General features: G+C 40.9%; 1 protein-coding gene across 1 annotated transcript in view; it reads right to left on the reverse strand.

Annotated features, from left to right (window-relative positions):
• SHCBP1L (SHC binding and spindle associated 1 like) overlaps positions 1-15,170 on the reverse strand; it is a 50,004-nt gene that overhangs the window by 31,142 nt on the left and 3,692 nt on the right. The window contains exons 3-5 of the mRNA XM_075616571.1: positions 3,547-3,761; positions 2,815-2,901; positions 2,509-2,727 (exon numbers count right to left, since the gene is read on the reverse strand). Of these exons, the coding sequence (XP_075472686.1) occupies positions 2,509-2,727; positions 2,815-2,901; positions 3,547-3,761 (521 nt within the window). The remainder of the gene's footprint in view (positions 1-2,508; positions 2,728-2,814; positions 2,902-3,546; positions 3,762-15,170) is intronic.

The raw sequence follows: 15,170 nt of genomic DNA on the forward strand, positions 1-15,170 counted from the left end.
TCCCTACTCTCACACACATTGTTAACTCCTCCCTCTACTCTGGTACCTTCCCATCCTCCTTCAAACATGCAACAGTTATACCTGCTGTACAAACCAAAGTTTCTGAATGTCTCTCTGCTATATCATCCTGGATGGCCCTCCGCCGCCTCAAACTCAACATGGCAAAAACAGAGCTCCTCATACTTCCTTCCAAACCTGGCCCTATTCCCTCCTTCCACATTACTGTTGGAAGTACCATCATTCACCCAGTAGCCCAAGCACGCTGCTTAGGGGTCACACTCGACGCATTTCTCACATTCTCCTCTCACATTCAGAACGTTTCTAAAACCTGTCGCTTTTTCCTCCGCAATATCACTAAGATACGCCCGTTTCTCTGTTGCTCGACTGCTAAAACGCTGACTCAGGCCCTCATTCTCTCCCGTCTTGATTACTGTAACCTCCTGATGTCCGGCCTTCCTGCCTCTCACCTATCTCCCCTACAATCTATCCTAAACGCTGCTGCCAGAATCACTCTACTCTTTCCTAAATCGGCCTCCGCGTCTCCCCTCCTGAAATCCCTCTCCTGGCTTCCGATCAAATCCCGCATCTTGCACTCAATTCTCCTCCTCACTTTTGAAGCTTTACACTCTTTTGCTCCTCCTTACATCTCAGCTCTAATTTCTAGTTATGCACCATCCCGACTCTTGCGTTCCTGTCAAGGATGTCTTCTTTCTACCCCCTTTGTATCTAAAGCCCTCTCCCGCCTTAAACCTTTCTCACTGACTGCTTCGCACCTCTGGAATGCCCTTCCCCTCAATACCCGACTAGCACCCTCTCTATCCATCTTTAAGACCCACCTTATGACACACTTGCTTAAAGCATATGAATAGCACTGTGGATTATACTGGACACATGATACATAAAGCTTGGCCCCCTGCAGACGCACTTACCTGAATTCCCTCCTACTGTCTCTGTACGTTCTCCCTACCTACCAATTAGATTGTAAGCTCCTCGGAGCAGGGACTCCTTTTCCTTAATGTTATTTTTATGTCTGATGCACTTATTCCGATGACCTGTTATTTATATTATCTATTATTTATTTGATTACCACGTGTATTCCTACTGTGAAGCGCTATGTACATTAATGGTCTATATAAATAAAGACATACAGGCATACCCCGCATTAACGTACGCAATGGGACCGGAGCATGTATGTAAAGCGAAAATGTACTTAAAGGGAAGCACTACTTTCCCCACTTATCGATGCATGTACCGTACTGCAATCGTTATATACGTGCATAACTGATGTAAATAACACATGTGTAACAGGCTCTATAGTCTCCCTGCTTGCGCACAGCTTCGGTACAGGTAGGGAGCCGGTATTGCTGTTCAGGACGTGATGACAGGCGCATGCGTGAGCTGCCGTTTGCCTATTGGGCGATATGTACTTACTCGCGAGTGTACTTAAAGTGAGTGTCCTTAAAGCGGGGTATGCCTGTACAATACAACAGCCCCAATTCCTTAATGCTTCAGATGAATAACCGCAATGGTTAAACTCTGTAAACACATATATTAGGCAAGATAAGCAATTCTATTTAGAAGAGCAATAAGTCTAGAGTGATTCACCTAAAATGTATGTTATATTTATAACACAAAAATGTATGTGTTCAGCAATTTCAAGAATATTCTGCATTCTGACACATATACAGATAACCACTGCTTGTTTGCTTAATGTATTGTAAGCCAAGCTAATGTATTAAAGAAACATAGAAAGCATTTATTAAAAAATGTAGGCAGGGTTCATTTTAAAATTGTATCTTTAATAGAAAAAATAATAATTTCTTGGATTTGGTGGGAATTATGATTCAATGTAGGATGTTGTGATACTTTTAAGCAAACCAACATTAAAGTTCTTCATAGATTAAATTATAGTGTGCAAAGCTTTCAAAACCAATTTAAAAAGAAACCTCTGTGCACTATAATTTAATCTATAAAAAAAATCTAATGTTGGAAGGTTAAAAAGTATCACCACCTACTTCTAATGTGCTTTTCTCCAGGACCAATACGGTTACTATAACTTTGAACTATATTGTTGGATGTACGACAAAATTGAGCATCTTGGAGAAAAAGACCCTTGCTAATATGTAATCCATAATCTTTAAGGTATTTGCCATGTGATAAAATGTATGACCTGGCTCAACAAGATCTTACAGATAGTGTATTACCCACATTCTAAACAAAACATATCTGTTCTGAAAAGCTTTTGATTTATGCAGTCTCTAGCTGTAGTAAAATGCACAATTTAAAATATAAATCAAATATTGTCAATTCAAATGTTTGTATTGTAATACATTAATTACAATGTTACAAGAGAAAACCAAAAACAGATAAAACTGTCTTGATGTGCAGTAAACAATTTGATAGAAAAGAGTCGGCAACTACATATTCAATGAATGTCATAGAAAGAACATACAAACTATGTTGGTATTATGGTATAATTACAGTTCAAAAAGACATTATTAATCTTACCTAAGACGCAGATCTTCCCAAATTTTCAAAAGCCCACACAACATCAGGACTTCATAGTATTTGTTCCAGCACTCAACAGCCTCTGCCACCGAGGGATCTTCCTTTATATTACTTTGGTACTCAATTAATTCTAGACGTTTGTTCCTGTACTTCTCTAGGGTTCTCTTAAAACGCTGCCCAATAGGACCCGGGATTGTTCCATCTTGAATGTCATAATATCTAGAATAGAAAAAAAGTAAGAGCAAATATACATTAAAACCATTTCTTTATTGTATAAACAAGAGAAATATCTTACAAGCAACTTACAGTTTTATCCTCTCTTCTATTAGAGCAGTATAATTCTCACAAATTTCTTCATCATCCCAGTCTCTCCAAAGGTAATCATAAAAAAACCTGGAAAATTAAAAAAATAATAATAATTGTCATGTTGTGACTAAAATTAAGAAAAATGAAGTGAGATTTTAAAAATAAATGTTTTTAGATAAACTATAAAAGCTACAGTCGTAGTGCAGTTTATATTAAAATACAGATGGCGATCGAGAAGTGTATCAGGTCTCCATATTAAAATTATTTGTTTTCATTCGTTAACAAATTTTGAATAAATTAAGCTTTTTATCGAAATCCTCAATAAGCCACAATGTGTGTTTTGTCTGTACATGGCAGAATCCATAGGCAAACCTTCTATTAGTACGGAATGTCCATCATGTCATATAAACAAATTTCTGGTTATTACCTTTTGTAAATTAGAAGGAAAATTAGAAAGAATGACTTTTGATGTTGAAACATTAATTACATGTCTTAAACAAGACACATATTATGGTAAGTTATAGCACAGTATTTTATTACTTTGCTGTAAGCAGTCAGCGGCTACCACATCTTGTAATTATAGCACAGGAACAGGTGTGTAAGTCCACATTTAAAAAAAATCACTTTTGAATCATTGGCTATTTTTATTGCTCTTTGAAAACATTTTTCGGATGTTTCTCCTCTAGTAAGATGAGAGTTGTGCCATGTAAAGTAAGTAAATATATATCCTACCTCACAACTTCCAATGTGTGTGCAATTTCACATATCACATCATCCTGGCCCACAATGGGAAAGACCTCCAGCAAAGGCACGCAATTATCAAGTTCTTCAAAAACCTCATCAATCAGTTTTCTTGGAATGTTTGCAATATTGGACGAAAGGGGTTCGGCAATGCACACAGTGGCTTTTAAATGAGCAGAGGCATTCTGACGAGGTTTGCCGGTGACCTGTAAACAAATGTAATATGTTAAAACACTGAACAAGCAATACATTTTCTAAAACTAGCAACTAAGTTGTCAACTCTATAAGAAAGATACATTTTCAATTGTTAAGTTATTTCCAGGAATCTAGATGCTTTCATTGGCAAACATACCTCAAAGTGTAAAAAGAATTGGGCCTCGTTCCATATAGTCTAACACAGCAATTTGAGCAATTTTCTACCAAAAATCCTCACTGAAGTCACATCAGACTATATACAATGACCCCATTTGAGAATCAAATATACTGTAAGTGATATCTGTCCCATAAACAAAATGATAAATGCAAGTGTTTTAAATAATAGTTGAAAAAAAGAGGAGCAATCCAAGCAATATCCTACATCAGCTCTGTAGTATTAAATAATACGTACAGGCAGTCCTCGGTTATCCGACGCAATGCGTTACTCAAAATGGCGTCGGATAGCGAAGCGTCGTAAAGCGAAACCCGTTTTCCCATAGGAACACTGTTTAAATGAAACGTTCCGTTCCTGAAGGCATTTTTAATGCTAAAATACACAGAATATTTTACTCAAACAATAAGATTATGCTGCACACACATACATTATGATGTAAAGATTCTATTTATTGAATCCAGAACTGTATAATAAAACTGTTAGACATGTTTAAAGGCATAAATACCCCACTAAACCCTCACACAGACTGATCTGGACGATTTCCCTGACTGCAGCTTTCTGATTGACATAATGTTGCAACTTTGCAAAGCGTCGTAAGAGCGTCGGATAAGCCATTTCGGCGTCGTAAAACCGGCCATAGGGATGCATTGGACAGCGTCGGATAAGCCATTCGTCGTAAAGCGAAGCGTCGTAAAACGAGGACTGCCTGTACTACCTATTTTTATTTTAAAATTCAACACAATGCCATTTTTAATGAGGAGTTGTAATACACTGAGCATCTTTTGATTTCTATAGCAGGTTTTAGCCCACCTCCCCAGCAGTGCAAGATCTTTGTAACACTTTCCTGTTTGTGATCATTTGTTGTCAATATTCCCAGCAGTTTGATCTGTAAACTGTAATAACATATAATGTTACCTTAGTAATATAAGAATACATTGTAGCTGCTGAGTTACACTGACTGAACGAATTATTTGAAACTGAACCGCAGCAATTTACTGAACCCTGGGAAACAGGATTTTGCTAATCGATAAGAGGAGAACCAATCGATCAGCATCTTAGGTAATTAATTTTCAATAAAGATAATCAAATTCTGCATATATTAAACTACATTTTTGTTTTTTTAAGCTGCTTGGATTGTCTAAGCAGGTATTTACAGAAAAGTAATTTTTTTGTATTATTATTTTCAAATACTTATGCTTCTTTGATTTTTTTAAAGGCACTGTTCACCAAGAGTTAACACAATTAACATGAATGTCATTAAGTAACTTTGATCATGTCGAACTACAACTTTAACCATTTTCGATGTCCCAATTCGTATTCACTACGTCATGGGGTCTGCTACTCAAGGCGCCCCATGACGTAGGTGTGGTTTTTTTTCCAAGTTACATCACATCCTGCGTTTCAATGCAGGACGCGATCTGCAGTGAAGGGAAATTGATGAGGACTCTCTCTTCTGTTTCCGGCTAAGGTCCGCTGCAGTCATGCGCTTTGCTGGAGGGGTCACTCACTCAATGGGTTCATTCTTAGGCCTAGGACATAGTAAAATCAGCGTCGCTGAGGCGGGCTGAGCCGCGCTGAACAGATGCACAAAGCCCCTGCATCTGTAATCAGCGCGGCTATAGTTTCTCCCTCCGCATGCTTGCTGATGCGTGCGGAGGCTGAGAAAATATGAAGGGACAGGCAGGTTTGAAATTTTGCCGCTTGGGGGAGCGGAGGAGCGGTCACGTGACCGCTCCCATCCAATGGGGCTGCAGCCTTTTTTTTTTCCTACTGTGTCGGTGGATAGCAGAGCTCAGCCACCAGCACAGCACAGAGCCAGCACAGAGGTGTGTGTCTGTGTCTGTGTCTGTGTGTCTGTGTGTGTCTGTGTATGTCTGTGTCTGTATGTGTATGTGTGTGTGTGTGTGTGTGTGTGTGTCTGTGTATGTCTGTGTCTGTATGTGTATGTGTGTGTGTGTGTGTGTGTGTGTGTGTATGTCTGTGTCTGTTTATGTGTGTGTGTGTATGTGTGTGTGTATGTATATGTGTATGTGTGTGTCAACGTTGCACAATGTTAATAATTTATTCTCACAACATGTCTTTTTTTTTTAAATATTATATAATATACACACACACACACACATATATACACACACAGGTTTCCCAGTGACACACAAACACACAGACCACTTCAAAGTGACACACACACACACGCACTGACAGCTACCAAGTGACACACACACAGTGATACCCGCCTCCCAAGCGCGCTTGCTGTCTCCTCTACCAGGACAGCAAAAAGCTCCTGGTAGAGCGAGCGGCAGCAAGCAACAGCGAGCAGCAGCACAAAAGTGTTTACTATGTCCCAGGCCTTAGGCTGCGGCCCCGCTGCCGCTGAGCTCGCTCATGCTTGGAGAGCGGTGATGTCATCAGCTCTCCAAGCATGAGCGATCGCTGTCCTGCAACATTTTTAGAGCAGGAGGGGGGGGGGGGGGCGTGGCTATTATGGGAGGGGGGGTGTCATTGGCTGTATAGAGGCTGTCTGTGTTTCTGTGTATATATCTCTCTCTCTCTCTCTCTATATATAAGGTGGTCGACAAATCACCAAAAAATCTACTCGCCGAGCAAAAAAATCTACTCGCCACCTAGTACCACACGTGTGCTGCTTGGGCCAATAGGAGCTCGCCACGATGTTAAATCCACTCGCCCGGGGCGTGCAAATGTATAGGTTTGTCGAACACTGTATATATATATATATCTCCCCCATCGCGCTCTCTCTCCCCCCATTGCTCTCTCTCTCCCCCCCATTGCTCTCTCCCTTCTCCCCCCCCTCTCCCTTCTCCCCCCACCACACCAGTCCTTTTGCCCCCCCACCACAGCAGCACTCCGTTTGCCCCCCGTCTGTTTGCCCCGCTCTGTTCGTTTGCCCCCCCCTCTGACGGTTGGCCCCCCTCTGTCCGTTTGCCCCCCTCTCTGTCCGTTTGCCCCCCCCTTTCCACTTCTCTCTGCTGAATTCAGTGCTGCTGAATTCAGTGTCAGTGTGTGTGACAGCAGAGTAGAACACGCCCCATCTCTCTTCCCATTTGTCAGAGCAGGATCATGTGATCCTGCTCTCAGCAGGAAAGTATCTCTCCCTTGTCTCCCCAAGCAGAACGCTTGGGAGAGCGTGTGTGCACGCGCATCAGCGCGCGAGCACAGTGGGAGAGGGGATGTGCTGAACAACATAGAAGAAGGTAAGCACCCCAAGCGTCAAGCGAGCTCAGCGCCAGCGGGAACTCAGCCTTAGGCCTGGGACATAGTGCCTTTAACAGTGCTGAGGCGCGCTGAGGCTCAGGGAAAGCGGTGCTTTCCCTGGCCTTACACAGCGCGCCATCAGGGAGCGGGCCAGTGACGTCACGGAGCTGGTTCGCCCTCATTGGAAATTTCAAAACTCCGTCAGACACACGCTTCCCCAAGCGTGCTGACGAGTGCGCGGCTTTAGCAGGGGCTCAGTGCCGAGCAGTAGCACGGCTCAGCGCATAAGCGCTGACCATGTCCGAGGCCTTAGACCCTTTTCCTTTCAAAGGAAAAAATATCAACCGTATGAAACATAAAGCAGCAGTCCTTGTTCAGTTTTAATGCTGTTTTTATTTTTTTTAAATGTGATGCTCCATTTGGCAGATATAAGCGTTTGATATATTAAAGCTGCAGTTCAGTCAATATCCTGCATGTGTGTTTTTTTAATAAATCAGTTCTGTAGTAAGAAAAAATACTTTTAGCATTTTCTGTTTTTAAAAAAACAACTTTTAAGGACCAATTTTCTTGTATTCTATTTTAACAGCCATTTGCTAAGGCACTGCCCCTTCATGTCCTGTCACAAGCCCTGGCACACCCCTTTGTCAGTCCTGCCCTCCCTCTAGCACATGTCAGTGCAGGATTGCTCATGAATATTCATGAGCTTCCACTGACAGACAAGCAGAATATAAACAGATCCCTTCACTAATTATGTCACCAAATTTCGACCTATCAATACATGGAGAACAAATTGACCTGCAGCTATACAGTTCTTTAGGTAATTAGAGATTGCACACATAAAACTATTGAAGTAAAAAAATAAATAAAAAAAAAAAAAAAGACTGAACTGCAGCTTTAAGTGTCTGGGAGGTTAAAATTGAGCGTTTCCCAGAGCCCAGTCCAGTCTAAAGGTTACCATGGTAACCTCAAAAGTTTGCGATTAAGAAAATCAAAATCATAATTTTTAATATACTGTATATTGTGTTTGTTTTAAGAGCAGGAAATGCACAGGGGTAAGATGCTAACAGTATATTATGAATTAAACTCATATAGGCTTATGGGGAGATTGCTGCATTAAAATCAAATTTAGAGGTTTTTTAGACAAATGGCAAATGATATACAAATTAAGAATGTGACATATTTGCTATTTTTGAACGATTTGAAGTTAAAATGTCAGTGAATATTTGCTTCAGCAGCAACAAATGTTTGCTTTTTTAGCAAATTTAAAGACATGCAGCAACTAGAAAGCTTTCCTAACTGAAAAAGTTTTTAGAAATCGTACTATTGATTCTACAGTATCCAATAAAATGTAAGGTATCAAAAGTGTTTTCTCACAGCTGAGGCAACTGCTGAGGGGTGTTTCATCCTACACAGACATTTCCATTGCGATTTCATATGGGTTTTACCTTTGATCTAACATCAGGAAGACCTACAATCCTGAATTAAATTTGGTTAATGACCCAGATAACCAAAATCACTTCATCTGTGCTTTTAGTAAGGACTAACGTAGTAATCCAAGCAACAATGCATGTAACCTAAATGCTAATATAAAACAAACTATGTTAATGTATTTGGACTACTTTCTTTTTCTATATTTTTTTGTTTTAAACATTTGGCTAGACCTGGACTTTGTAGTTTACAATCACTGTTAGAAGTAAAAGGCACCAATGCTTATTTAGTGTTAATTTTCTTGCTATACCATGCCACAATAGCTGCAGTGTATAATTATAGATGCTGTTGTGTGCATTAAGATTCCTTTCTAGTGGTTAAACCCCATGTTTCCACAGGCCCATTGTGAAAACATACAGCCATCTCAGAGTACTTCCCCACATCAGTAGGTCTGCAATAGTTAATTATCTTCTGTGTTTTGTCTACGAATTCAAAGACAACAAAGTCCTGCTTTCACAGCAGTGCTATTAATAAAAAGAAAGCACAGATAGGCAAATAGATCAATTTAATATATTGAAAACTTCACAATGATGATCACATACAGTATTTTAGGTGATCTTGCCATATTATGGATTACAGTTGCACAGTTTACTGACATGATAGTAATATCTCGATAAGTTGATATCTACATTTTTGATTATAGTGATAGCGCCATCAGTCAGATGTGGAAGTCATTAATGTTTCATGGATAGCAGCTGGCATGCAGCTCTACCCTTCTTAACCTCTATTTTTATCTACAGAATTGGAACCCGGGGGACCCTCCATAGCTCAACTGCAACAACGACCCCCTGTCTGTATAACCTATGAAGAGCTAACTATATCCCACCTGCACTATTCTGTTTGGCCGCCCGCGCACATCTTTTTCGCCTGCGCAACCATGTTTTGCTGCACGTGCCCCGCCTAAATAATCTTGCGCCCGGGGCGTCCCCACCCCCTCAGTTTGTGCAACGCTGCATTCAATCACAACACCCACACAACACACACACTCAATCACAACACAGACAGACAGACAACCAACAGGCACAGCACACACACACACACACAACACCCACTCAAATCACAACCAACACAGCACACACTCAATCACTACACACACACAGTCACAACCAACACTCACATAATCACCACCAACACACACAACACTCAATCACAACACCCACACACACACTCAATTACAACACACACAGAGACAACCAACAGGCACATCACACACCAGTCCATATATATATACACAAACACACAAACACACACATATATATATATATATATATATATATATATATATATATATGACAAACAGAAAAAGAAAGCAGCGCCTCTGAATAGATTAATAAAATAATAATAAAATAATCAATAATCCGTGCTAATATATCAATGATATTATAACTAAACAGTATTAAATAATAATAAATGTGATTCCCATAAATAATATTATAGCACAAATAATCCTGAACCTATAAACAATATAAAGGATTACTACACACTGACAAATAATATTGTGAATATAAATGACAACATAGAAAAGCAAAGAAAAAAGTGAAAAAACAGTCCTCAGATAGTGTTCCAATCGAAAATAGGTGCTGGTGCAGAGGGTCTCCGGCTGCTCTCAATATGGACAAACCACGTCCAAAGAAAATCTAAAGGAAAAGAAGAGGAGAGAGCGCACGCCCATAGCGTAAAATTGTAATTTAATGAGGGGAAGGGGAGGAGGGGGGATAAAAATGCACTTACAAAAGTACAGTTAAAATAAGCATTGCGTGATTATAATCACCACCATCCGGTTAATACTGCATAATCTTGGGGCAATCCCGGTCTCAAAGCAGAATGGATCGATGTCCCAGCAGGTATCCAGGGCCAGTGGATGTGTGATGCTGTATAAGAGCCCTGGAAAGTGGCTCACGGTAAGTTACCCGTGAGTGACGAAACGCGTCAGGGAGCGTCATCACGTTGGACGCATTGACATTACGTCATCACTAAGCGCTGGAGTGGACCGATCCATGCGCTAGTGCTACAGAGGCTTGAGAACACGGAGCCACTTTCCAGGACTCTTATACAGCATCACACATCCACTGGCCCTGGATACCTGCTGGGACATCGATCCATTCTGCTTTGAGACCGGGATTGCCCCAAGATTATGCAGTATTAACCGGATGGTGGTGATTATAATCACGCAATGCTTATTTTAACTGTACTTTTGTAAGTGCATTTTTATCCCCCCTCCTCCCCTTCCCCTCATTAAATTACAATTTTACGCTATGGGCGTGCGCTCTCTCCTCTTCTTTTCCTATATATATATATATACACACATATACATACATACATACACACACACATATATATACACACACACATTTCTACATATACACACATTTCTACATATGCACACACACATTTACATACATATACACACACACACACACACACACACACACACACGCCTGGTGGGGGGAGGGAGTAACTAAACCTGCTCCGGTCCCCCTATGTGCTGCTGAAAACGGGCAGCTAACAGACAGGAGGAGGAGGGCTTGTCTGTGTGCAGGGAAGGCCCCGCAGCAAGGCCCCGCCCCCTCGGCAGGCAGACAGAGCTGGGAACTGGAAGCAGCCGCACAGAGCTTCTGGCCGCCCGTGCACAGCTCTGCCTGCCCCCAGGTGTCCCCGCACGCAGCCCGTGCCCCCCTACATAATCTTGCGTGCCCCCAGTTTGCGCACCACTGCTCCAAGGTTAATGGAACCCCTCTTTACCCAGAGAATCTATTAATTCCGTATTTAGACCCTTCTTCCTAATCCTTTCCCCGACTCATCTCTGATGCTCAGCAGGAAATAAGGTTTTTTTTTTTTTAAATATTTTTTTTATAAATAGAAAATGTTTTTAAAAACACACTTAACACTACACACCTTCCAAATTACCTATTTTTAAGATCCATTATGAAAAATCTTTTTAAATTAAAACCATTCATGTTGTATTATGTTCCACTGAACAGATTATTTATCTTTTTTTAAAAATTATTATCACAATACATTCTTCAATTTTGTTAACACTTTTTTTACCCAAGCCTATTGTGGATTATATTTTGAACATTATATCCCCTCCTGCTGGTTTAAGTTTCCATACTTAGAATGGACAAGAAGCAAAATGTGACACACTGTGAGTGCTCATTTTAATGTCATTACCCAAAATCCCTGGCTGCAAGGGAAGCATTGTTGTATGCTATGGCCACGTCCATAGTAGAACACGCTAGCTTCCGCATTCCTCCATGACTCGGCGTCGCACTTGAAATACAAACTTGTTTGTATTGCGAAGCGCCGCTCTCCCTGTAGTGCATGTGCACGCGCACGCGCACTATAGGCCTATGCATTTGCATGTTAACCTGGTCAATTTATTTACTTCATTCGGGGGATATGGACTCCGGAATTGAACACAGCATTCTAGGTCAGGCCTCACGAATGATCTATAAAGTGGCATCACCTCCCCTCTTTCTGATGTTAATGAGGCAATCAAAGCCGTTTTTAAATATATATATTTTTTTATACCGACACACCCTTCGGAGGTAAGTATCTCTGAAAGCAGGGGGCCCCGGAGCTTAAATTAATGGGGCTCGGCTCCTATATTAAAAAAAGAAAAAAACCTGCTTGGATTGCTCCTTTAATACCTCACCCTAACATACTGCTAGCTTTCCCGCATAGCTTTGTTACATTGCTCGCCTACTTTTAAGTGTGCTGAAATAAGTACTCCCAGGTCCCTTTCCTCTATAGTAGTTGACATTATAGTTTCATTAATCCTGTATTCTGCCTTTGGATTTTTGTGACCCAAACGCATTGTGAGCACAATCGGTTGTATCTGTTTGATACAATTTTACAAGTCATTGCAAGATAACTATGAACAATTACTTGGGGAAGGGGAACAAAGAGGTCACAGACGCCTGATGCATCTGCGGGGCAAAGTGAGAAAGAGAACAGAGAAGCCTGATGCATCTGCAGGGCAGAGTGAGAAAGAGAACAGAGAAGCCTGATGCATCTGCGGGGCAGAGTGAGAAAGAGAACAGAGAAGCCTGATGCATCTGCGGGGCAGAGTGAGAAAGAGAACAGAGAAGCCTGATGTAAGGAAGAGAAAGGGATTGGACAAGCCTTATGCTTCTGGTTGGTGGGTGGAGAAAGCCACCTGATAAGCCTAATGTTTCTAGGGTGAGATGAGAAAGGGATCAGAGAAGCCATATGCTTGGGGGGCGACAGAGAGAAAAGAATTGGAGATGCCTCATGTTTCTGGAGGAGACAGGGATCAAAGAGTTGTGATGGTTGGAGAGGTGAGGAAGAAGGATCCAGAAAAGCCTGATGTTTGAGGAGTGGGCTGGGGGAGAAATGGATTGAAGCCTGGTTCTTTGGGGCTGCATTCCACATTCTCTGATGTGGTGGGATCATGTCATTTGTGCTGTCATATGTGAAGTCCCAGCAAAGCAGTGGGGGGAGAGGGGGGGGACCTTAACGTAGAAATGTACAGACTTCTGAAGGGTTTGCTTACAAACCTTAACTACACAGCTATCGCACTTTACTCCCCACACAATGGCCAGTACAGTAAAGTATTTTTATTGTTCCATCCAACACTAAATAGTCTATTGTCGGATGGAACAATCAGAATACTTTATTATACATACATTTGTCCAGTGCCGGTAACTTGATCACGAGAGATATATATATATATCGTATTTCATCGATTGTAAGACGCACCATTGATTTAATAACAGCTTTTCGGGGGGAAAAGAAACACTACATTAAATGTACAGACTTTTTTTTTACTGGCCAGCATACATTTATCTATACAACTTCTTCAGTATCACATTCAAAGTTTGAGTCTAAAGATTCTTCTGAATCACTTTGAGTCGTTGAGGTCATTGTTTTCCTACAAAAGATCATCCTCTGTACCATGAAGTGCATTTGTGATGCAGCATTTATTAAATGAGTTCTTTACTATTGTTTCAATTATTTTTTTCCAAGCGACTGACACCCATTCTGCAAGTTTTGATGCAGATGCCCTCCTAATCTTACCAGAAGGTGTCAAAGGACAGTTTTCAGATAGCAACCACGCATCATATTCTTTCCTTATATGTTCTTTAAATGGTTTGTTCACTGAAATATCAAGGGATTGAAGTTGGCTTGTCATGCCACCAGGAATAACAACCAAGTCACAACACTTTCTGGCAAGCTTATTCTTTAGCTGTTCAGATAAATGTCCATGAAACACATCAAGAACTAACATACCTAACACACCGTTTGTGTTAGGTGTTATGTAGAGCTCCTGGACTTGTATTGCAGATTAATTTCTACCCAGTTTCCATCAGCTCATCCGTCCTCCATCCATTTTTTGTGCAGGCACAATTACATAATTGGGAAAGATCTCATTCTTAGGTATCGTTTTGCTGTTTAAAATGATATAAGGCGGCAACTTTCAGCCATCAGCAGTTATGCATAGCATCACGGTGACACGCTGCTTTGCATAACCCATGCTCGTGATCTTGACCTCTTTAGCACTTTTAGGATTGACAGTATTATTCTGAGGCATATCGAAGAATACCAGGGTTTCGTCTGCATTTCCTATTTGCTTAAACTCATCGTTTTTTTCTTAATTGAATTACGTTCGCTGGAAGTTAAGCAGCTTGTCTTGAAAGTCAGCTGGAAGCTTTTGACAGATGTTCGGTGCCTGAGTGATAGTCCTTCAAAGAGCATGAATCGGTCAGACCAACCTCTCCTAGCTTTGAAAATTCTATGATCCATTACGAGAGATTTGGCAATTTCTTCTGCCTTTAATTGCATTACCTGGTGTGTGACAGGCAATCCCTTTGCACCTGTCTCAATGACAAAACGAAACACAGTTTTATCTAAGTGTGGGTATCTTCCTTTCTTAGGTCCTGTAAAGCACTTGGTTGTTACTTTATAAGAAAATATGGCAGTGCGGTCATTCCTCCAGCAACTAACATTTACTTCACTTATAGTAAATTTACCTCCCGCAGCTCTATTTCCGTGCTCTTCAGCGTACACAATGAATTTTCATTTCAATGCTGCATAATTGTGAAGTCTTTTTGAAGACATTTTAATTGACAATTAGGGATCAAATTTACCAATGCAAATTCGGCAACTCGACTGAGGTGACAAACGGATACCTTCTACACACGGCTAAGTTAGCACATGCGCAGGCAATGACAACTACGTCGTAACTAACTCCTCTTACAGGCAGCTGGCAAGTTTCTTTTGACATCGATTGTGAGACGTATCCCGATTTCAGAAATGTTATGTGAAAAAAAGTGCGTCTTAGAATCGAGAAATATTGTAAGTCTGTTGCTGGAAGCTCTCACGTCATTAGTATACTTGCCCAGGTGCTCTTGTGAGGTAGATACAAAGAAAGTAGCCTGTTGGCACTCATGTGATCTTGAAATTTTTTACATGTATTAAATAAAGTGTATCAACGTTTCAGTCCTCACCTGGATGTTTGTCATCGTAACATAAATACAGGGGTGTTAAAAGCAACCAGGCTCCTAAAAACTCCACTCTTGGCGCC

This window comes from Ascaphus truei, chromosome 10 (assembly GCF_040206685.1).
Source record: "Ascaphus truei isolate aAscTru1 chromosome 10, aAscTru1.hap1, whole genome shotgun sequence".
In the NCBI taxonomy this organism is placed as follows: domain Eukaryota; kingdom Metazoa; phylum Chordata; class Amphibia; order Anura; family Ascaphidae; genus Ascaphus; species Ascaphus truei.